The sequence below is a fragment of the Ambystoma mexicanum genome, chromosome 5q (assembly GCF_040938575.1).
Source record: "Ambystoma mexicanum isolate Mex_15411 chromosome 5q, UKY_AmexF1_1, whole genome shotgun sequence".
Taxonomy (NCBI): domain Eukaryota; kingdom Metazoa; phylum Chordata; class Amphibia; order Caudata; family Ambystomatidae; genus Ambystoma; species Ambystoma mexicanum.
Genome location: NC_090933.1, coordinates 133,453,559 through 133,477,604, shown reverse-complemented (window position 1 = coordinate 133,477,604; position 24,046 = coordinate 133,453,559). Strand labels below are relative to the sequence as shown.

The 24,046-nt window shown below is 48.9% G+C and overlaps 1 protein-coding gene across 2 annotated transcripts in view; it reads left to right on the top strand.

The window, feature by feature from the left end:
• Window positions 1-24,046, top strand: part of ATP9B (ATPase phospholipid transporting 9B (putative)) — a 3,609,114-nt gene that overhangs the window by 2,333,295 nt on the left and 1,251,773 nt on the right. For both annotated transcript variants that reach the window (XM_069620656.1, XM_069620655.1), the window contains exon 14: window positions 23,210-23,322. In XM_069620656.1, coding sequence (XP_069476757.1) covers window positions 23,210-23,322 — 113 coding nt within the window. The remainder of the gene's footprint in view (window positions 1-23,209; window positions 23,323-24,046) is intronic.

Below are 24,046 nucleotides of genomic sequence, written 5' to 3'. Positions count from 1 at the left end.
GCCATTGTTGTAATCATCAGGAAATTATCCTTTTCTCGTTTTTCTCCCGTTGTCTCGGACTTGAGGTCCTTCTCCCCCTGTGTTTGAGGGGGTTCTGTTATTGGTGGTAACACTGTCGATTCTGGCTCCTGCTCATTGTCTGTTTGATTTGACTGGTTTTTCGTTGCCCCTTCCGTAGTTTGTGATGCCATATCTACGGTCTGAGGATCTTTGTCCATTAAAGCTGAGTTTTCCAACATTAACGCATCAGGGATTTCGTTTAGCATAGTGTTTTTAAGGGGCTTTTTTTAAGTGTGTAACTGGCAGTACCCCTACCCCAATTTAATAGAGAATGTTTCCCAAAGAAATGATTGTTTCTGTCTTGTGCGTCTCCTGAGGATAATGTTCGGGGTTTCCATATTTTCTTTTTTATAAGTCTGTGTATCTGATGAAATCCATTCTAATTGATTTCGGAGTTGTTGTTCTGCCATTTGTTGCGCAATGGATTCCTTTCGCTACTTTATCAGGCTCTTTGCCCAAGGTGTGGGGTTCTATCCTTGGGTTTCCCTCAGGTAGTTGGTTTAAATCATTTTCCTTGAGTGCGTTTTCTGTTGGTTCGTTTAGTCTAGCCTCTGATGCGAGTGCTGGGTTACCTAACTCACCTTCTTTTGGATAGTCAACCTTCCTTATTCGATCTGATTCTTGTTTGTTTATATCAGGTACTTGGTTTGACTTGGGTGAGGAAGCTCCCTTCCTTTCTCTTGAATCCGCAATGCTTTCCTGAGACTGAGGTAGTTGGACGATCTCGATCGTGTTATCTGTCGGCTGAATTGTGCCGAGATTTCTTCCTTCGTTCACAGGATTTTGGTATGGATCCTCCTGTGGCAGGCTCAACCCAGTTCGCTTGCCAATCTTTAGCTCTATCGTGAACGGCGGGGGTGCTCCCCTCTGTAACGCTCACCTGATTCCCTCAGAGGCGCCGGTCTTGACTGGGTGAATGCCGTATCTTCAAATGTGATGTGTAACACACGGTTGGCTCTTTGGGCTGGACCTCTGTGCACTGTATGTCTGACTCGAAGAGTAAGATGTCTGCAGATAGAAAATATGGGATTAATGAACTGGGGTTATTGGGTGCCTCTCTCCTCTTCCCTTTCTCTTCTCCTGTAAAACCCCAAAGGTTAACGCCCTCACCTTAGGTAAGTGAGCGCCGAGCTCTCCATCTGCCTCGGGGCAGGGTGCCGTAACCAGTTTCTTCACTGGATAAGGGTGCAGGCCTCTTGACCTCAGAGGACTGCTGTCCGTTGTTAACTGCACGAACGGTAAGTTCTGGGCACTTCAAATGTCTTAAAAGTCTTTTGTAATGATATCTCTTGTTTTTCAGGGTTCCGGCGATGGCGGATGGCAGGCTGATGAGAGTTGAGGATCGAACCCGCGTGAGGAATAGAAGCGCCTGGAAGCACGTAAGTAAGCGCTTGTAGCCTGCTTCACGATGCGCACTAACTGTCCCTTTTATCTTGCAGGTACAAGTTCGGAGCTTTAGAGAAGCTGAAGGGTGCTGGAATACCCACTGGATTCGGCGTGGGAAGGAGTAATGGCACGTGAGTAATAAAGTTGCCCAATGTCTTTAAACGCACCTTCTTTTGTCTTTCAGATGCGGGATGCAGCGCCGAAGGCCTCCGGAGCGTGCGAAGAGCTGGTAAGCTTTTGTCTTTCAGATGCCGGAATGCAGCGCGAGGCGTTGGTGACAGCCGATGGACCAGGTAAGAGATGCGCTGCCACTGAAGACCGTAGTGCTAACCTGTTCTTTCTTTGTCTTTACAGGTGCTGCTGAAGACTGGATTCCAGGATGGTAAGCCTTTGTTCCCTTAGGCCCAGGATCAGAAGCAGAAGACACGATGAGCGTTCTGCTGCAGAGAATGCAGAATAACGCAAAGCAAGATTCATCCATCGGGTGTGGTTTAAATAGCCTCCTGTAGTGCTTAGAGGTCTCCTTCCACAGCCACGCCTAGGTAAGAAAAGAGTTCCTGCTTTCCAGAAGAGTTCCAGTGTTCTGAACCTAGGGAGTGGCTCCTGCCCCACTCAACAGGAAAAGTAGTCCCAAACAGAAGAGGATCAGGGTGTCATGATCTCTGCTTCCAAAAGATCAGGACTTGCCCGACTCCCTTGGAAGCAGACCCATAACCCCGGTTCCGAGTGCCAGCCAGTCCCAATTGGGACCTTTTGGACCCTGTCCTGGCGCCAGTGGCACCAGGCTCATAAAGATGCCCAGTCCCAGCGCTGGAAGCGCCGGGCTCATAATGCTTGGGTGGACTTACCTGCAGCAGACCATGCTGCTTACTTACCTGCCAGTTGAACCCCTGATCCTCTTCTGTTTGGGACTACTTTTTCTGTTGGGTGGGGCAGGAGCCACTCCCTAGGTTCAGAACACTGGAACTCTTCTGGAAAGCAGGAACTCTTTTCTTACCTAGGCGTGGCTGTGGAAGGAGACACCTAAGCACTACAGGAGGCTATTTAAACCACACCCGATGGATGAATCTTGCTTTGCGTTATTCTGCATTCTCTGCAGCAGAACGCTCATCGTGTCTTCTGCTTCTGATCCTGGGCCTAAGGGAACAAAGGCTTACCATCCTGGAATCCAGTCTTCAGCAGCACCTGTAAAGACAAAGAAAGAACAGGTTAGCACTACGGTCTTCAGTGGCAGCGCATCTCTTACCTGGTCCATCGGCTGTCACCAACGCCTCGCGCTGCATTCCGGCATCTGAAAGACAAAGGCTTACCTACTCTTCGCATGCTCCGGAGGTCTTCGCACTGCATTCCGGCATCTGAAAGACAAAAGCTTACCAGCTCTTCGCACGCTCCGGAGGCCTTCGGCGCTGCATCCCGCATCTGAAAGACAAAAGAAGGTGCGTTTAAAGACATTGGGCAACTTTATTACTCACGTGCCATTACTCCTTCCCACGCCGAATCCAGTGGGTATTCCAGCACCCTTCAGCTTCTCTTAAGCTCCGAACTTGTACCTGCAAGATAAAAGGGACCGTTAGTGCGCATCGTGAAGCAGGCTACAAGCGCTTACTTACGTGCTTCCAGGCGCTTCTATTCCTCACACGGGTTCGATCCTCAACTCTCATCAGCCCGCCATCCGCCATCGCCGGAACCCTGCAAAACAAGAGATATCATTACAAAAGACTTTTAAGACATTTGAAGTGCCCAGAACTTACCGTTCGTGCAGTTAACGACGGACAGCAGTCCTCTGAGGTCAAGAGGCCTGCACCCTTATCCAGTGAAGAAACTGGTTACGGCACCCTGCCCCGAGGCAGATGGAGAGCTCGGCGTTCACTTACCTAAGGTGAGGGCGTTAACCTTTGGGGTTTTACAGGAGAAGAGAAAGGGAAGAGGAGAGAGGCACCCAATAACCCCAGTTCATTAATCCCATATTTTCTATCTGCAGACATCTTACTCTTCGAGTCAGACATACAGTGCACAGAGGTCCAGCCCAAAGAGCCAACCGTGTGTTACACATCACCTTTGAAGATACGGCATTCACCCAGTCAAGACCGGCGCCTCTGCGGGAATCAGGTGAGCGTTACAGAACGCAAAGCCTACCGCAAAACTCCCACCCAGGCGCTATGGAAACCTCGGATACCGACCAGCTAGCCCAGTTACTTGGGGAACTAAGAGCAGAAGTGCATGCAGCCCGTCAGGAAACGAATGCTCTAAGAAGGGAACTGATTCTTTCCAAGGAGCGAACAGACGATCTCGCTAGACAATTGCTACAGTCACAAGCCGGACAAACTCCGTTACCCGCATCAGGGGCAAATCTTCCTTCAACATCCTCTACGAACCCAGTGCAGATCAACCTACCTGGGAATGTACCTCTGGCTCCGCCCGAATGATTTTCTGGTGACCCAAAGAGGTTTGCAGTATTTATTAATCAGTGCCGGTTGCACTTCTTATGCCGGCCAGCAGCCTTTCCAACTGATCAAGCTAAGGTAGCTTTCGTGCTTTCGTACCTTAGTGGCAATGCGGCAGACTGGTCGATCCCTCTAGTTAATCAAGATGATCCGGTTCTCCATGATTTTCAAGCTTTTCAGCTCAGTATGGAAAAACTGTTTGCAAGACATTCACAGGGGCAGGCCTTGGACAATGAGCTCCTTTCATTGCGACAGGGTAAACAAGACCTTTTGGCTTCTATTGCGTCTTTCAACAGACTGATAGTGGAAACTCGATGGCCTGAGGACAAAAGGATTACGCTGTTTTATAGAGGTCTACGTGGAGAGCTCAAAGATGTGTTAGCCCAAGTAGTGAATCCCCCGCAAGACTGTTCGGACTATATTGACTTAGTCGTTCAAATTGACCACAGACTGCAGAACAGGAAGGCTGATCATTTCAAGTTTGATGCTCGAGTATTTTCCAAACCACCAACTCCTACCAAAGCAGTAGACTCCGGGGAACCCATGCAAATAGGGGGCCTGAAAGGACCACTAACACAAAAGGAGCGGGAAAGGAGAAAACAGCTGCGATTATGCCTCTATTGCGGAAACTCGGGGCACTTTCTTCGAGACTGTCCGGTGAAACCAGCCAAGAAGGCAGTAGGAGCTGCAGTTACCAGGGTCACAAACTCTGAGCAGGGAAACGACCTCGCCCGACAAGAATAGAGGTCCTCTTGCCGAGCGTTAAAACCAGTTCCGTGACCTCGCATTTCGTGATACCTATGGTCCTCATTAGCCCTGAACATCCGGATCAATTACATGCGATTGAAGCTTACGTCGACAGCGGTGCCATCGGCAATTATGTGGATCATGAAATGGTTTTGAGGATGAATCTGACTCTTTGTCCAAAGGCTGTAAAGGACGTCATTACTACGGTGGATGGTACGGAGATAGCCTCCGGACCAGTAACGCATACCACCCAAGAAGTGACGGTAGTAAGTCAAGATGGACACCATGAGAAGATCGTGTTCGATGTGATCAAGGCCCCTCAGTTCCAGATTATTCTAGGAATTCCTTGGTTAGAGAAGCACAATCCTCAGGTCGATTGGCGAGCAAGAACGGTTCAGTTTCCAGAATGTGTCTCTACTTGTCACCCTCGACCTGGTGTTGCACTGGCAGCAATTTCCTGGGAGGCTCCCCAGTTACCTCCTGAATACCTAGAATTCCAAGATGTTTTCCGGAAGGATCAGGCTAACTCTCTACCTCCTCATAGGTCTTATGACTGCCAGATAGACCTGATACCTGGATCTACTCCTCCTTGTAGTAGAATGTACGCCCTGACCGAGCCTGAGAATCTTCACCTCCGACAATACCTGGATCAATACCTAGCGAATGGGTTTATTCGTCCTTCCAAGTCCCCTGCTTCCTCAGCTTTGTTCTTCGTTCCAAAAAAAGAAGGGGACCTTAGAACTTGTACAGATTATCGCGCCCTAAACCAGATCACCGTTAAGAATAGATATCCGTTACCTTTTTTTTTTTTAAATTTGGTTTTATTGGTTTTAACAAAGGAACAAACAAGATGGAATAGATATTACATGTTTCACCATAGTAGGCATATGTTTGCAGAACAAGGAAGATATATTTGTCGTTAAAAGAAGAACAGGCATAGTTATGCAGCATATGTTACATTGGGTACCTCAAAGTATATCCATCTTAGTCTAACGAACCCTACCCGCCCCCCTCCCTTCCTTGATTGAGCACACATCCATTAAAGTTTGTGAAAGCATGGGGATTTCCAAAGTGTTTTATTCAGAGCTCCATTGCGTGGTCGGTCAGGTGCTACTTATTACAGAGTCTCTTCCATTGTTTTCTGTCGAGTGTTGCCTTTCCATCAGGGTCCGATAGATTCCTCCGATTGGAGCCCAGAGTCTGTTATGAGATATTTATTTTTAAAGTCCATCCATAGAGCTTCGCATTGGGCGGCTTTGCCGTGCAGGGAGGCGGTTATTGTCTCCATTAAATAGATGTTTGTGGCTAGGGCGATCCATTCCCTCTTACCGGGCGTCGTTGTGGATTTCCATTTAATCACTAAGAGGGCCCTGGCTGCGAGCAGTAAGTAGGGGGTCAAGCCTTTCACTCTGGTCCATTCATCTTCATCTTTTTCGAGGCCAAACAATATTAGGTAGGGATCGGGATCTCTTTGGATACCTTCTATTTCTTTAATCCACCCCAGGACCTCGTTCCAGAATACTTTGATGTGTTGGCAGCCCCACCACATGTGCCAATAATTGGCTATTTCTCCGCATTCCCTCCAGCATGTTGGACTCATTGTTTGGGACATTTTGGAAAGTCTAAGGGGGTCGTATTGCCATCTGTGTAGCAGTTTGTTGGCATGAAGCTTGTATTGACTTGAAATGGACGTTTTGGAGGCTGCCTTACACATTGTTTCCCATAGGTTGGAATGCATTTCTTCCCCAAAGTCTTTTTCCCATCTCTTCCGCAGGGGTTCCGTTGAGCCGTTTCCCGCCGCTATTAATTCCTGGTACATTGCGGATATGAGGCCTTTCATCTCGGATTTAGAGTCTAGGAGTTTCTCAAATGGGGTGAGATCTCTGTTTAGTTTGTCTCTCCATTCTGCCTTCGTTAAGACCCCTTTCAGTTGGATGTACTGGAATGTAGATAGGGTGCCTATACCCAGCACTTCCGTTAGATCTGGTAAAGTGATAAACGCGTCTTTTTTCTGTAGCTGTCCTACTCTCTCCAAGCCTGCCTCGTACCATGCTTGGAATCTGCCCACATCAGGTATGTGGTTGTTTATGCCAGGTGACCATAAGTGGCTGAGCGGGGATGGCCAGGTGGTGATTTTGCACATTTCTTTGCCTGTGCGCCAAATACTCCATATAGTGCTTAAGATAGGGTGGCCCTTGATCTTTCGTTGAACCCTTTTGTGCGGGGTCCAAAGCCATTCCGATACCGTGGCAGGAGACAGATAATGATTGTCCATCTGGACCCATTGGAGGTTAGTATGGTCTCTAAGGTGTGGGATCAGGACGCGCAGCTGAGCGGCTTTGTAGTAGGTTCTCAGGTCAGGAAGCCCGACTCCTCCCTTGTCCTTGGGGAGCGTTAGTGTGTTGTATGGGATTCTTGGTTTCTTCCCCTGCCATATGAATCTTACCATGATCTTTTTGGCTTCAATAAAAAACTCTTTGGGTATCTCAACCAGTAGCATTTGGAATGGATACAGGAAACGGGGAAGGCATACCATCTTAACTGCATTGATTCGTCCAAGCCAGGAGATCGTGAGTTTCTCCCATTTTTTGAGGTCGGCTGCGAATCGCTGGAGGAGCGGAGGAAAATTGGCTTCGAAAAGATCGTCCAGGGTTTTGGTGATCTGTATGCCCAGATATTGTAGTGTGGCATGTTCGAGCTTGAGGCCCAACGGGAGGAACTTGGCGTCATTAACTTCTGCGGTTCCCTGAAGGGGGAACAAAATGGACTTGGTCCTATTTACCTTAAACCCCGAGAAGTGGCCATATTCATCCATTAATTTGATGGCATGAGGGATGGACTCTGTGGGGTTAGTTATGTGGAGGAGAATGTCATCTGCATAGAGGGCGGCTTTGTACTCTGTTGGCCATAGCCGCATCCCCTCTATCAAAGGGTCCGCTCTCATCTTTTGTGCCAGGGGTTCTAGTGAGAGTGCAAATAGAATTGCGGAGAGGGGGCATCCCTGTCTAGTCCCGCGATGCAGTTCGAACCATCTGGAGTATTCCCCGTTAACGAATATCGCTGCCATGGGGGATGTGTATAATGCTCGTATTCCCTTTCTAGTTCTCGGGCCTATTCCCACTTTCTGCAGGACTGCTCCCAGAAAATCCCACTCCACTCTATCAAAGGCCTTCTCGGCATCTATCGATAGTAGGACAGGGTCGCCAGGGAGGTCATGGGCCGTATGGATGAGGTGTAGTGTTTTGCGCATGGAATCAGCTCCCTGTCTCCCCAGTATAAACCCAACCTGGTCTGGGTGGACCAGGCGGGGCATTAGCGTTTCCAGTCTGGCAGCTATTACCCTAGCATAGATTTTGGCGTCGAGATTGAGGAGGGAAATGGGACGGTATGATCCACAGCACTTGGGGTCTCTCCCTTCCTTTGGGATCACTGTTATAAGTGCTCTTTTAAAGGAGGCTGGAGCCACACCTGTTTCTATGATTTCATTAAATAGTTCCGTTAGGAAGGGTGTTAGTTGGTTGCTGAAAGTTTTATAGAATCCAGCAGTGTAACCATCTTCCCCTGGGGACTTGCCGAGCGTTAACCTTTTAATTGCATCATGTATCTCCTGTTCACTAATGGGGGAGTCGAGGGGCTCAGTGTCAGCATGCGTTATTGTAGGCATAGTGATCGGGGATAAGTAAGCGGTTATGTCTAACTGGCCAGAGGTTATTTCGGAGGTGTAGAGTTTCTCATAAAAATTGGCAAAGGATTCCGGGATAGTGTGGGGGGTCTGGGAAAAGGGGACAGAGTCATCCAGTATTTTGGTCACCCTGCGCTCTGTCCTTTGTTCTCTGAGCCTGGCAGCTAGTAGAGCATCGGCCTTGTCTCCTTTTTCGTAAAATTTCTGTTTTAAAAACTGCAGTTTGCGTACTACTTGGTCGCGCTCTAACAGCCTAAGTTCTTCCCTTTTCTGTTGGGCTATTTTCATTCTGTCCGGGTCTACCTCTGGGTCTTCCCTTATCTCACCCTCCAATTGACATATTTCGGTCCGTAGCCTATGTTCTATAATCTTCCGCTCCCTTTTCTTGGAGGACCCCTCTCGCATCAGAATGCCTCTCCATGTGGCCTTCCCTGCCTCCCATACCATTTGTTTGGAGACCTCCCCATTATTATTTATTTTAAAATATTCGTCAATTTCGGTCTCCATGGTGGTTTTGAAGACCTGATCTTTCCAAAGAGACTCGTTACATCGCCACTTTCCTCCGTTGACAGGTAGGTCCGCCCAATTGATATCGGTCAGAACCATGTCATGGTCGGACCAGGTTATCGGAACTATGTCGGATTGCTGTGTCGTGGTTGTGAGAGCACTTGAGAGATATATATAGTCAATCCGTGTAAATGTGTGATGGGGGTTTGAGTAGAAGGTATATCCGCTTTCGTTGGGGTGTATGAGTCTCCACACGTCCTTCATGTCGTATAGAGCCATCATTGCAGCCAGTTCGGTGGGCTCTCTCTTGTTTTGTTGTCTCGCTTCAGGTCTGCCTGGCTTCCAATCCTTGTACGGGTCAGCCCATTGATTAAAGTCTCCTCCCAGGATGATATGCCCTGTGGCTTCTAGCATTATTTTAGGGATCGTTTTCTCAAGGAATGCGACCTGACCAGTGTTGGGTGCGTATACGGTGGCAATAGTCACCTGAGATTTTGCTATTTTGCCCGTTATGAGCAGGGCACGGCCCCCAACGTCGGACCATGTTTTATCCACTTCAAAGTTGATTCCTTTCTTGAGTAGAATTCCAACACCGCCTCTTCTGAGGGGGCCCGAACCCCAAAACTCGAGGCCTCCTCGCTTCCCCAGGATGCTCCGCTGCTCGCCCCTAGCATACTTGGTCTCCTGCAGGAGGAGTATGTCAATATTGGATCTACGAAATTCCCTAAGGACCAAGGATCTTTTAGTCGGGGAGTTCAAGCCTTTCACATTAATAGTCCAGACCCTGAGTGAGTCTCTCACCATGTGTTCGTCAGATGTCGTCATTGTTAGGTACTTTTAGAGGATCGCTCACTTCAGGTGGCCAGACCGGTGTTTGATTCTTCCCTCCCGTGCCTTTGGTATTAAAGCAAATTCGTTCAGATGTTGGTGCTACTGTTCTCAAGTTCCTCTTTTCCCTTCCCCCACCTTCCCCCCCTCTCCCTGAGTTGATGGTGTTCAAGTGAACCCAAGAACTGAAAATGCGCCATTTTAGGCGCTTTGACGGCGTCCAATTCGGACTTGGTGGAAATGTTCAGTCCAGTATTGGACCACCAGTGGAGACCGTTACATCACGGTCCAGTTCGAATATACTACCATAACATACCATTGAGCCCCCTTATCCCCCAGTCCCCCCCCCCAACATACTTTAATTCAACAATAACATTAAAAAGGAAACAAAGGTGTAACGATACGTGTGCACTCCGGCTTTTTTCTTCAGAAGCTCATTACCCTCCTACTTCAGGAGGGGGTTTTGCGGCTGAGCGCCGTCGTCCAGCAAGTGAGCTCCTCCCTCTGTGACGATGGATGGTCGTTTCGGAACATTTGCAGGCGTGGGTTGCAGTCAGTTGGCTTGCAAGGTTCTTGAGATTCTCTTTCATTTTCCATTCTCGGGCGTATTGTTTGGTCGCATGTATTTCCTCGATCCTTTCACTCTTTTTCTTCTACTTCTAGGACCCTGAAGTTCCCATTGCATTACCGCTTGCTCATCCCCGTCCCTTTCACCTCCTCTAGGGGCCGTTCCGAGGATGTCCGCAATGCAGTCCTTGATCTCTTGCTCTGATCGAAGGACAATTTTCGAGCTACTGTGTTCAAATGTGAGGGAGAAAGGATATCCCCACCTGTATCTTGTGCCCTGTTCCTTGAGCCACTTCGTCAGGGGGCTGCAGAGGCGCCTCAGTGCCAGTGTAAGTGAGGATAGGTCCTGGAAGATGGTGATTTGCGCACCTCCCAGTGTAAGCGAGTCCCCGGATCTGGCCTTCATCAGGATCCTGTTCCTGTCCTGGTATCAGTGAAACTTTGCTAGGACAGAGCGTGGTCCACCAGGGGGCCCACCAGCCCTGTGTATCCGCTCCATTTTAGGTTCATCTATCTCCTCGTCTGCCATTAAGATCTTTATGATGTTGTGTATTGTGGTTTTGAGTGAGTCCTCAGTTTCCCCCTCGGATTCCGGAATTCTGAAAAAGCGGAGGTTGTTCCTTCTCTCTCTGTTTTCCAAGTCATCCATTTTGAGGCGTATCTCCTCTTCCCTTTGTTCGATGTTACGAATCCTCGTGTCCATTTGGGCTTCAAGGGTGTCAATCGAGGCCTGATTGTTCTCCACACCTTCTAACCTCTCCTCGAAATTGTCCATTCTCTGGGTGATCCTGTCGATTTTACCGCCTAGGTTGGCTCCAAGTGACTTTATCTCACTTAGCAATGCAGCAATGTCCCCTTTGGTGGCGGCGGCTCCCGCTTCCGCGGCGTCTGTTGACATTGTTGCTTTCTGTTGAGGATTCGGGGAGGATGGGGCGTAGGTGTATTTGGCGAGCCTACTTTTTGCGCTCATGGGGTGGGTCCCAGATCAGAGGAGGCACACGCCCCGTAGTCGGGGGCCTTACCCTCTTTGTCGGAGCGTGGGTGCCCACCTAGCAGGTTGTCCTTGAGAATCCAAGGCACAGGGGACAGCACATTGGAGGGAGACAATCCACGTTGTTTGTATTCCGCGAGGCGAGCGCAGGGCGTGGTGTCTCAGGCAAAGTCTTGGGTGGGAGTATCCCCCAAAAGAGTGTCTTCATCTGATTTGGGTGCTTGTTGCAGGGTTGATAGCAGATGAAGGCTGGTGGAGGTAACGGTGCAATAAGGGTGACAGCCCTTGACGGCGCTTCTGGGTGCTTCGTGGTGTGGCAGGAATCAAGGGAAAGCGTTGGCGAGGATCGTATGTTCACTGATGGCCTTGATGCACAGTGTCTTATAGGTGGGGTATCTATTCAATCGTGAGGCCTTTGTGCTTTATTGTCTCCTTTCCTCTCCCCTCCCCTTTCCTTTATTTGGGGAATTGCGCTGTTTCCGCACAATCAGGTGAGTGTTGAGGGGTGGATGGGTCCGTGAGCGGATCTCCTCTTTGTTCCGCGTACTCCTCCTCGAGCGCGAGTCTCTGGCGGGTCTATGGAGCCGCGCCCACAGGGCCTCTCGCGCAATACGCGGTCCCTCGGTGAGAGGAGAGGGGAGGCGGCGCGCAGCTCCAGCCTCCCGCGACCGCTGGGGTGAAGGGGGGCGATCGCAGCTCACAGGGAGTGTTGGAAGGGGGGAGACGGCCGCGTACCTTTCTCCCTCCACGTGACCCAGTGGGCGCTTCCTTCAGCGCGGGCACCGGCAGCACAGCGCCGGGTGTGGTGTCCGCGTTTCCGCTCACGGGTAGAAAGCTGCCGTAACAGGGGGAGAGGCAGAGGAGGCTCCACCAGTCCCGGAGGTCCAAGGCCTGCCACTCGTTGCTGCTCAGGGTACCGGAGCGCCGCGGGGCCGTCACACGTCACACGCGTTGAAAGGGACTTTTCTCAGCCTTCCGAGCTCCGCTTTGGATCGGATTTTTTGCCGGCATGGGGGGGTGATCTTCCGACTACTGCTCCACTATTTTGTTCGTGGGGGGGGTCCCAAGGAGGGGGCTCAGTCCGCCTTATGGACCTACGGTGTCGGAGCTCACACAGAGGGAGGATCCATCCGTGCGCCCCCTGGTGGCCAGTCATCCGTTACCTTTGATCCCTGAACTCCTCGACCAAGTCAGAAAAGCATGCATATATACAAAGCTGGATCTTAGAGGAGCCTACCACTTGGTACGAGTAAAAGAGGGCGATGAATGGAAGACGGCCTTTCGCACCAAGTATGGGCTATTTGAATATCAGGTCATGCCCTTCGGACTTTGCAATGCCCCGGCCGCCTTTCAATATTTTATGAACGATGTCCTCAGAGAGCTCATAGATGTGTGTGTTGTTGTTTACATTGACGACATCCTCGTTTATTCTTCATCGGAAACTGAACATCGGAAACACGTGAAAATGGTCCTCGAGAGATTGCGTCAACACAAACTTTTCGCTAAGTTGGAAAAATGTGTTTTCAACGTGACTGAAGTTGAATTCTTGGGATTCATATTATCACCTAGCGGAGTGCGTATGGATTCAAAGAAGGTTGATGCAATTCTCAAATGGCCATCGCCATCCTCCGTAACAGGTGTTCAAAGCATGTTAGGCTTCGCTAACTTTTACCGCAGGTTTATCCCCGAATTCTCTCGAATAGTCCAGCCCATCACCGCCTTGTTAAAGAAAAACAAACGTTTTGAATGGTCTACCGAGGCGGAACAAGCTTTCCAGAATTTGAAGACTAGATTTATCTCTGCACCGATCTTAAAACATCCTCGCCCAGAACTCCCCTACATCGTTGAAACTGATGCTTCGAGCCTTGCCATGGGGGCAGTTCTATCACAAAAGGACCCAGTAACCAATCAGTTGCATCCCGTGGCATTTTGGTACCGCAAATTCTCGCCTCCTGAAATCAATTACACTATTACTGATAAGGAACTTCTAGCTATCAAGTCCGCCTTTAAGGCTTGGCGGCATTATCTTCTGGGGGCCCGACACACCGTTACTGTGATTACAGATCACCGAAACCTGCAATATTTGAAAACCGCAAAAGCTCAATCCTCTAGGCAACTCCGTTGGGCACTATTCTTTGCCGAGTTTGACTTCATAATTACCTATCGACCTGGTACAAAAAACGGTAAAGCTGATGCCCTTTCTCGGATGGGAGTGGAAGAACATTTGATCAATCCTAAACCTGTACCTATCATTCCCGAACAAAGAATTCTAGGTGTAATCGCCACACAATCCATAGAGGAAGTTAAGGTTAAAGCCAGGCTACTGGTAACTCCAGCAGACATACAGAATTGGCATCTGCAGGGAAAGGACTTTACGGTGAAGGACAACCTATTATATTTCCAAGAACGGTTATACCTGCCCAGCACAGATTTACAGAAAAAGGTAATCTCTTGTTATCACGATTCTTTAATGGAAGGACATCCCGGTATGACCAAGACCTCGGAAAAGATCAAGCGCTAATTCTGGTGGCCGTCTTGGAAAAAAGATATCAGAGACTTTATAATGTCCTGTGGAGTATGCGCCCAAAACAAGAGTCAAAAGGAAAACCAGCCGGCCTCTTACGCCCTATTGACATCCCGCCTCGCCCTTGGCATACGCTTTCTATGGACTTCATCACCGATCTACCTCCATGCTCCGGATACAATACGATCCTAGTAATCGTGGACCTATTCTCCAAGATGGCACATTTCATTCCACTCAAAGGCTTACCAACAGCAGCAACTCTGGCCCGAGAATTTCTCGAAAACATCGTCTGACTGCACGGTTTTCCTTCAGTTCTAATTTCGGATCGAGGTAGTCAATTTATTTCTCATTTTTGGCGAAGTTGCTGTCGGTCGGCTCAAATTGATGTGAGACTTTCGACCAGCCACCACCCTCAAACCGACGGACAAACCGAGAGGACCAATCAAACTCTGGAACAGTATTTGCGCTGCATGCTACAACAAACTGAAAAAACTTGGAAAGATATCCTTTGGATAGCCGAATATGCCTACAATAACTCGGTCCACTCGGGAACTGTGAAGACCTTGTTTTTTCTTTTATACGGTAATCACCCTCGAACCTCGGAGTTGGATCCCCTCCAAGATCTTGGAACACCAGCAGTAGACCACCTGCATTCTACAATCACCCAAGCCTTTAAGGAAGCCGTTTCTCACCTTCAAAGGCCTAAAGAACAATACAAGAAAGGAGCAGACCAACATCGGAAGGAAGCCCCCCAATATCAAGTAGGAGATCAAGTCTGGTTATCCACCAAATATCTACCTCTAAAAGGACCACGCACATTCAACCCAAGATACCTTGGTCCCTATTCCATCACTACCATAGTAAATCCAGTAGCGGTCAAGTTGGACTTGCCCCCTCACATGAAGATACATCCGGTCTTCCACGTCTCTCTATTAAAACCCGTGCAACCTCAAACCCGACTAACTACATCTCCAAAACCTATTCTAGTTGATGGAGAACTCGAGTTTGAAGTCAAAAGCATCCTGGATTCCAAGATCTCCAAATCTAAACTATTTTACCTGATTGACTGGAAAGGCTACGGTCCCCAAGAAAGATCCTGGGAACCTGCAGAATATGTCCACGCGCCTCGTCTAATCAAAAGATTTAATCGAACATTTCCTAACAAGCCCAAACCCCCGGAGAAGCCCGGTTTGGGAGGGGCCTTGAGGGGGGGTGCTGTCATGATCTCTGCTTCCAAAAGATCAGGACTTGCCCGACTCCCTTGGAAGCATACCCATAACCCCGGTTCCGAGTGCCAGCCAGTCCCAATTGGGACCTTTTGGACCCTGTCCTGGCGCCAGTGGCACCAGGCTCATAAAGATGCCCAGTCCCAGCGCTGGAAGCGCCGGGCTCATAATGCTTGGGTGGACTTACCTGCAGCAGACCATGCTGCTTACTTACATGCCAGTTGAACCCCTGATCCTCTTCTGTTTGGGACTACTTTTCCTGTTGGGTGGGGCAGGAGCCACTCCCTAGGTTCAGAACACTGGAACTCTTCTGGAAAGCAGGAACTCTTTTCTTACCTAGGCGTGGCTGTGGAAGGAGACACCTAAGCACTACAGGAGGCTATTTAAACCACACCCGATGGATGAATCTTGCTTTGCGTTATTCTGCATTCTCTGCAGCAGAACGCTCATCGTGTCTTCTGCTTCTGATCCTGGGCCTAAGGGAACAAAGGCTTACCATCCTGGAATCCAGTCTTCAGCAGCACCTGTAAAGACAAAGAAAGAACAGGTTAGCACTACGGTCTTCAGTGGCAGCGCATCTCTTACCTGGTCCATCGGCTGTCACCAACGCCTCGCGCTGCATTCCGGCATCTGAAAGACAAAGGCTTACCTACTCTTCGCATGCTCCGGAGGTCTTCGCACTGCATTCCGGATTCTGAAAGACAAAAGCTTACCAGCTCTTCGCACGCTCCGGAGGCCTTCGGCGCTGCATCCCGCATCTGAAAGACAAAAGAAGGTGCGTTTAAAGACATTGGGCAACTTTATTACTCACGTGCCATTACTCCTTCCCACGCCGAATCCAGTGGGTATTCCAGCACCCTTCAGCTTCTCTAAAGCTCCGAACTTGTACCTGCAAGATAAAAGGGACAGTTAGTGCGCATCGTGAAGCAGGCTACAAGCGCTTACTTACGTGCTTCCAGGCGCTTCTATTCCTCACGCGGGTTCGATCCTCAACTCTCATCAGCCTGCCATCCGCCATCGCCGGAACCCTGCAAAACAAGAGATATCATTACAAAAGACTTTTAAGACATTTGAAGTGCCCAGAACTTACCGTTCGTGCAGTTAACGACGGACAGCAGTCCTCTGAGGTCAAGAGGCCTGCACCCTTATCCAGTGAAGAAACTGGTTACGGCACCCTGCCCCGAGGCAGATGGAGAGCTCGGCGTTCACTTACCTAAGGTGAGGGCGTTAACCTTTGGGGTTTTACAGGAGAAGAGAAAGGGAAGAGGAGAGAGGCACCCAATAACCCCAGTTCATTAATCCCATATTTTCTATCTGCAGACATCTTACTCTTCGAGTCAGACATACAGTGCACAGAGGTCCAGCCCAAAGAGCCAACCGTGTGTTACACATCACCTTTGAAGATACGGCATTCACCCAGTCAAAACCGGCGCCTCTGCGGGAATCAGGTGAGCGTTACACAGGGGTTCAACTGGCAGGTAAGTAAGCAGCATGGTCTGCTGCAGGTAAGTCCACCCAAACATTATGAGCCCGGCGCTTCCAGCGCTGGGACTGGGCATCTTTATGAGCCTGGAGCCACTGGCGCCAGGACAGGGTCCAAAAGGTCCCAATTGGGACTGGCTGGCACTCGGAACCGGGGTTATGGGTCTGCTTCCAAGGGAGTCGGGCAAGTCCTGATCTTTTGTAAGCAGAGATCATGACAGCTCCCCCCTGAGTGGGGTCTTTAATTCCAGAACTTGGGTTCGTGGTTTGGGCGACTTTAGCAGCCTCGTTGTAATTGGGTAATATAATGTCTTCAGTGTACTATTTTGTTAGTAGTTGAACCTCTTGTGTAGCGGCCAGCGTTGGGTCTGCATTTGCATGGTGTGGGTTCATATGTTCATTGTGACTACACGTCGGTGTGAGATCTTCAAGTGAGGTTATCATTTTCAAGTCGTTTGTACTTTGTTTATTGTGTTACTTTCTAGTTTCAATTGCTGTTTTTATAAGTCGCTTTGCGGGGCGCACTCCAGTTGGTTAACAATTGTGACCGATTTGGTTTGCCCCTTGTATAATTTTTACTGCCTTTGTATGTTTATGGCAGTAGCGGCGATAGACGGGATCAAAGGGGTCAAGCCCCGACAGTCTCCCTTTTATTCGTTCAAAAGCCAAGTCTAGCAAAGTTAAACTGGGTGGGATCAAAAGGGTCAAGCCCCGACAGTCTCCCCAACCCAGCTTACAGGGCCAGAAATGGCAAGTGGATCTTCGTCAGGTTATCAGGTTGTATGCGTGGTTGTGAGACGTTTCTTAGTTTAGAACCACCTACAGCAGCTAAAACAGGCTTACAGAGACTAACCCACAAAGTTCCTTTTGGGGTACTCAGGTTGATTACAAGTTGATGCGTCTGGTGGTTTCAAATCTTTAGTGCGTCCTGCCATCCAGCCGAAACAGCCAAACAGCTCCAAACAGCAGCGCCCTTGTCCTCGCAGCAGGCTTTTCGCCACAAGGGCTGCTGGTGTTGAATTTAAAGCTCTTGTGTGCAGGGGGGCGGAGCCAAATCCTCACGGCGACACGGACCAAAACAAAAGCACTTTTTGCCTTCTCCCAACTCCAAACAGCAGTGCCCTTGTCCTTGCAGCGGGCATTCGCTTTTATATTGGCTCCTGGTGGATGTACTTCTTGCCTTGATGCATTAGGACGCAAACTGGCGACACTTCCTGTTGGTCGGTGTTGCGAATAGGTCCACCGGTGGCTGACGCCATTTGTTGAAAATCTCCCTCAGGACCCTCTCGTTCAGTTGCCATTCGTAATTTGATCCCCAGCCTGCTGAGCCTGTCTGCCTCTCGGTTGGACTCCCCTGGCAGGTGAATGCCAAGAATGATATGCTGTTTGCTAGGGCCCATTCTTCCCATACGATTGTTAGCCTGCACAGAGGAGGAGATCTGGTGCCCCCGTTTGTTGAGATAATACATGCAGGTAGAGCTTTTTTCTGTCTGAATGCAGACAAGGCTGTTGTTGAAAACCGGGAGGAAAGCTTTCAGGGCTACCCATATAGCCATAATTTCTAGCCAGTTGATGTGCCTGTGTCAAGATCTGAGGTCCACGTGGATTAGTATACCTCTGTCCCAAAGTACCAGTTAGAGAAGAGCAAACAAACTCACTGACCAGTTATTGGGGCAACAGGTGGCAGGAACAGAGAACACTGGGTCCCGGGTGGCTGCAAGGAAAACACAAGGTTAGCAAGTAAGTACCGGGACTCTACAATTAAGTATAGACCGGTAGAAAGACACCTACCGTTGGGATGACCGATGACAGCCGTGAACCTAACTGTTCCCCCTGAAGGTGTTACGGTTTGGGATAGAGGAGTTGAAAGGGTAACTCAATACAGCAGAGTCCAGCGTGGTCTCAGAGTAGCACAGCGAGATGCTAAGAATAACAAAGTACTTGATTCCAGAGGTGATAGTCTTTTGATACCAGGGCCAAAGGAGTAAGAAAAGGCAATCCAGGAGAGATCCAAAGGTCTGAGCAGTTCGAGTAGGCAGTCCAAATATAAACCAGATCCAAGGAACAATACCAAGAGTAAACCAAGCCAGAAAACGAAGTCCAAAAATCCAAAAGGTCGAAGCCAAGATAACACGAAACACAGGAGTCGCCAAACGCTGTAGGAACAGCTGAGAAGCACTGATTACGAGAGCTGGACCTCTTTTATCCTGTACTTCCTGGTCACGTGACCGCTTTCCGTGAAGCCGTTTCCTGGTCACGTGACCGCCTTCCTGGTCATGTGACCTCCTTCCGCAACGTGCCGTATCCCATAGGCGACCATGAATGAGGACGGGACTCCTGCAGGCGCCACGGCAATCCCCAGCGTGAGCGGGGCAGAAAGCGCCAGGGGTGTCTCAGCGTACGGCACCCACCCGGCAGCCGGGCAGATGTGGAGACGGAATGGGTCTGTGGCCCGTGCCGCCGCCAGACCCGAACCACATGTCTACACGCAGCCGGGCCGAGTGCGTAGAGGGCATGACGGCCTGTCATGGTCCTGTCTCGACCATAGGTCATAGACACTGTGTTCATTTAAATTGTCTCCCCACCCGTTGAGGGATGAGTTTGTGGTAATGGTGTAGGCCAAGAAATGTAGCTGCAACCTCCACATTTTGAGCCTGTTGTGAGGCACCACCAGAAGACAGACTGTCATAATCCTTAGCAAGTGCTGGTACCGGCTGCTCAGGAAATGTCCGGTAGCTCTTTGATTGCTGCCACCTTGTCTGCAGAGGGGAATATATTCTCCGCTTTTGTATCCCAGCTGAGACCCAAGAACATCAAGGACTGAATAGGGTGAAGCTTTGACTTCTTGAGGTTGATGGAGAACCCCAGTTCCTATGCTGCTGTGTTCTCGACTCCCTCTGGGGAATCCGCTCGTACCAGCCAGTCGTTAAGATATGGATAGAGGGGGTGGCCTTCCGATCTGAGCCTTGCTGCCACTGCATTCATCAGTCTTGTAAACACCCTCTGGGCTGAATTGAATGGGAGAATTTTGTATTGGACGTGGAAGCCCATGACCCGGAGCCGTGGGATGGAATGGTGGGCCTGCCAAATTGGGACGTGTAGGTATAGATCCTCCAGATCCAGGGAGCACGCCCAGTCTCCACCACACAGGGCTGGCATAACCATATTGAACTTTTGCAGAGGTAGGAAAAGGTTCAAGGCTGAAAGTTCTAAGACAACTCGCAGGCCTGCCTGGTTCTTCTTTTGTATTGCAAAGATGTGGGGGTAAAATCCCAAGCCTTGTTGCGAGGAGGGGTACTTCCTCCACTGCCTCGCTCACAATTAGAGAGCTGATCTCCGCCAGGAGAGTTGCCGTCCCAATCTGTGGGAGAGGAGGGGAAAGAGGGGGAACTTGAGGTATAGGAAGGCGGAAGCCCTGGGAAACCATTGAGACAATGCATGGATCTGCAAACCTTGTCTGCCAAGACTGAAAGTGTAAGGGAAGCCTGCCCCCCACTGGAGACCTGTGGATCCTGATGACCCTGTCACTGCTTCTTCCCCTCTGAGGCTGGTGCCTGGGAAGGGGGACTCGAAGAATCCCTTGTGTGTTGTCTTCTGCTGCTTATACCAGTGTTGGCTAGGAGACCTATTTGGTTGCCTGGTGCAGCGTTCCTGGAAGCCCCTGAAACCACCAAAGGTACGACCTCTATCATACAGTGAGTGGCTCTGGCCAAACCTCTTGGAGGCCTGCTTTGCAAGTATGGCCAGGGATTTGTCTGTTTGGTAGCTGTTCTTTTTCTTGTCCAACTTCTCATCAGTGGAGGAATGGAACAAGTCCCCTCCCTCAAATGGTAGGTTGAGGAAACGGTTCTGTTCATCTGGATTAAACCTAGTGGTCTTGAGCCACGCAGTCCTCATGTCTGTAGCCACACATACGACTCTGCCTACTGTGTCGATTGTGCACAACCAATGATTCCATTAGGTCTTGAGCCACTACTTTTGCTTCCTCTAGACCGGCCCGGGACTGAGCCTGCCTATGGACTGGGAGATCAGGAAGGAAGTCAGCAATCTCGCTCCACAGTTTTTGGTTCACTGCAGCTAGCATGGTATCCAGTCATAATTTCGAATACAATATATTCGAATGCAAAAATGTCGAAAATATAAAGTCGAAAAACAAAAATGTCGAAAACAAAAATGTCGACTTTTTTTCGATTTTATGTGTAAATAATAAATATTTTATTAAACTTTTTTTTAGAATAATTAAAGGTATTTCCATGGGGGGTGGGGGTGATGGGGAGGATGGGGGGGGGTTGGGGATAGGGGTTTGGGATGGTTTTTTAAATAATTAATTAATTATTTAATATTATATTAAAGATTTTTAAAAAATAATTAAAGGTATATCTATGGGGGGTGGGGGGCATGGGGAGAGGGGGGGGGTTGGGGTAGGGGTTTGGGATGGGGGGGTTGGGGGGGGGACCCCCCCCCATAATAAATGTTACTATCTGGGTTAAAAAAAAAAAAAAATGTTTTGGGTTTTCGATTTTTTTTCGACATTTTTTTTTCGAAATTATGACTTTTCCTATTATATGTATGTTTTTCGACTTTTTTACATTCGACATTTTTTTTTCGACATTTTTGCTATTCGACATTATGTTTTCGACTTTTTGACTATGAACCAGCTAGCATGGTGTCTGCATTTGCTTGCCGTAGGTGGAGAGCGGCTTTCGAGTACACTTTCTCTCCATAGGCCTCTAGAACCTTTTCCTCTTTGCCTAGTAGGGCCGAAGTGGATGAGGACGTGGAAGTTTGAGGTTTTGCATACGTTTATGCTGCTGCAATGCTTGAAGAGTGCGGTTGAGGGTGCACGGACAGGATGAGAGAATCACCTTCGGCCTGGTTGTATTTGGCATCTAGGTGCTTGTTGGTTGGCTGCATTGAATTAGGTTTTGCCCAACCCTTCTTCGCCAGGGCCTCTACCCCTTTTTGAAAAGGTATGCTCCTTTTGTGGCTGAGGAATCCGAAGGTACTCCGCTAGCCTGGCCAACCTTTCATGGAAAGCCCTTGCTGAGGAGGAGGTATCCTGATCCTCCTCTTCTTCCGTGTCCCCCACTGTGTCTTGCAGGTCTGTGGAGTCTGCTGGTGAAGTATTCAAGGGAGCTGTAGGTGGCTGCACTGCGCTGGTAAGCTACACAGGGGGCTTTGCGGGTTGCAGCAAAGCCACTGCGGTTTTTGGGACCGGGGGCTGTTACGTAGCCATAGGTTGTGATGGAGCCGGTGTTTGGACCGGAGGTGGCTGCTGCGGGGAGCACAGGCGGGATCATGTCCTGGATGATTCCCTTAAGTATATTCCCCCTCTGTGGGGATCTCATTAGTGTGAGGAACTTATCAAAAAAGCACTCTTCACATGCTGGTGAAGCGCACCCCTGCATAGGCACGGCCGTGTGTCTGCACGTACCGCTCAGTCCTCCCTGCAATTTGCCTGCTCTGGGCATAGCCCACGTCCGTCTAACACCCTTGGTTCGATGTGGACAGGTAGTCGGTGCACCATGTGACCATTGGAGATCATTCCACTTTCAGTGTGAAGTGGGGCCTTTGATGCTTGCTGGAAGGGCCAGGTCTCCGCCTGTCTGCTTCAGTGCGTAGGCTCGGACCCGCCCTACACCTCGGCGTGGACCTGGGAGGCGGTGTGCCCTCGGTCATGCCTTTGGTAGTACTTTTAGTACTGCGTATAGGCGCCCCCTCAGGCTTGCACCTGGTAGTAGAGAAGAGCCCCTCAGGCGGATACCCTGGTGCAAGAGCTCTCTGGCCCCTCAGCGGTGGGACCGGGAGGATCTGTGGACCCCTCAGCCATGTAGCCGTTAGCTCGGAGAGCCTCCGTCCCCTTGCTGGTTGTAGAGCCTAATAGGCCCCTCCCGCTTGGACGCTTCCCTGAAAAGGAGTCGCCCTTGCAGGATGCTTTGTGGACCAATATACTTACCTTCGGTTTGGTCTTTCTCCAAATCCGAAGAACAAGGCATTTGAATCCATATATCTAACGAGTTTTACAACAAGGCAATCAAGGGGTTAAATCTCTCCTGAAAAGAGCACATTCAGTCACGTGACTGAATGTGCTCTTTTCTGGAGGGATTTAACCCCTTGATTGCCTTGATCTTCGGATTTGAATCCATATATCTAACGAATTTAGTTAAATTCTGCCCTGATTTGACAAAAGACACTGTTGTGTCAAAACGCGTGTAATCCAATAGGGCACTGTTTTTTCATTTACTACTATTTTTGCTTGTGTGACACTAAAAAAGTATTATTTCACAAAGAACAAGTGTGGTGCAGTTCTTTATTGTGTGAGGTCAACTGGTTTCAATTATTTTGTTTCTAGTTTGCAATGTCACACAACCATTCTCACCGTTTTCTCACTGAAATTGCCATAGAGTATGTTTTTTCAACATATGTATTATTGCGGTCACCCATTCACCAAAGAATGGCATTGTCTATTTTTTTCCGATGGTTGGCTCCAGTCCCCCTCTTCTTTTCAAGACTTTCATGATTTACCTTCTTATTTCCTGAACTTTACCGATGTTCGCTGTCTTTGCAGTTATATGGCACTGTGTCCTGTAGTGGTATTCTGTGTAACCTGCTTTGTTGCAGGGCCTTAAATATGCTTCTGGACTACTAACCCATCTTAGCTTAACCAATTTGCAGTGCTTAGGCTTTTATACAAAATTAACTGTCCTTATGTTGAGAGAATGTTTCATTTCTCATATATAACAATGATTTATTGTACTTTTACAGGAACACTTACTCAAAATGAAATGGTATTTAAACGCCTTCACTTGGGAACAGTATCCTATGGGACAGACACAATGGATGAAATTCAAAATCATATTTCAAGTACTTACTCACAGGTAATTGTTTTCATTTGAATAAATGTCTATTTGATTGGTGCATTACACAACTCTGGTTTTGGTTTGTTTCTAACCCCCATGATCACCCCCATGATCTTTACAGTGTTTTGCTGGGAGGTCTTGTTTATCAAAACTAAGCTAACCCTGGAAACATACCTGCCCTTGCAGAATGAGCACATGGTGAAATGTTTGTACTTTTCTGACAACTTTTTTCAAATGTTTTGAGATCTTTCGGAGTGAACTTCAAAGTTTAGGGACTGTCTTTCTATAAATGTCTTTTATGGAATTACGAGGCTAGCCCTTTTCTTACTTGCATGTTGCTCTGCCACCCAAGCTACCCATGCCCCACTGAGAATATGACTAACAGCTGGTCTGGAGAAGAAAAGCATTTGCCGGCATATCTCAGTACTGCAAATAATGTGACCGAAAACTGGATTAAAAAGCCAATTCGTTTTCCTTTCAGCTGACAGTCACTATGACGGTGCTTTTCCATTGATTGCAACATTGCTGCCATTTGGAAGTGCACTAGACGATCAGGAGTGCTATATGTTACAGGGCGAATTATATGAATGCTTAAGAATATTTGTAGGCCTGTTGTATGGTTTTGATTGATGGATTGATATTTTATTTCTATCGCGCTCGTACACAAGTGTTTCATAGCATGACAAGGCAAGGGAGGGGAATAGGGGAGAACAAAACAGCAATCTTACTAGGCCCAGTGACA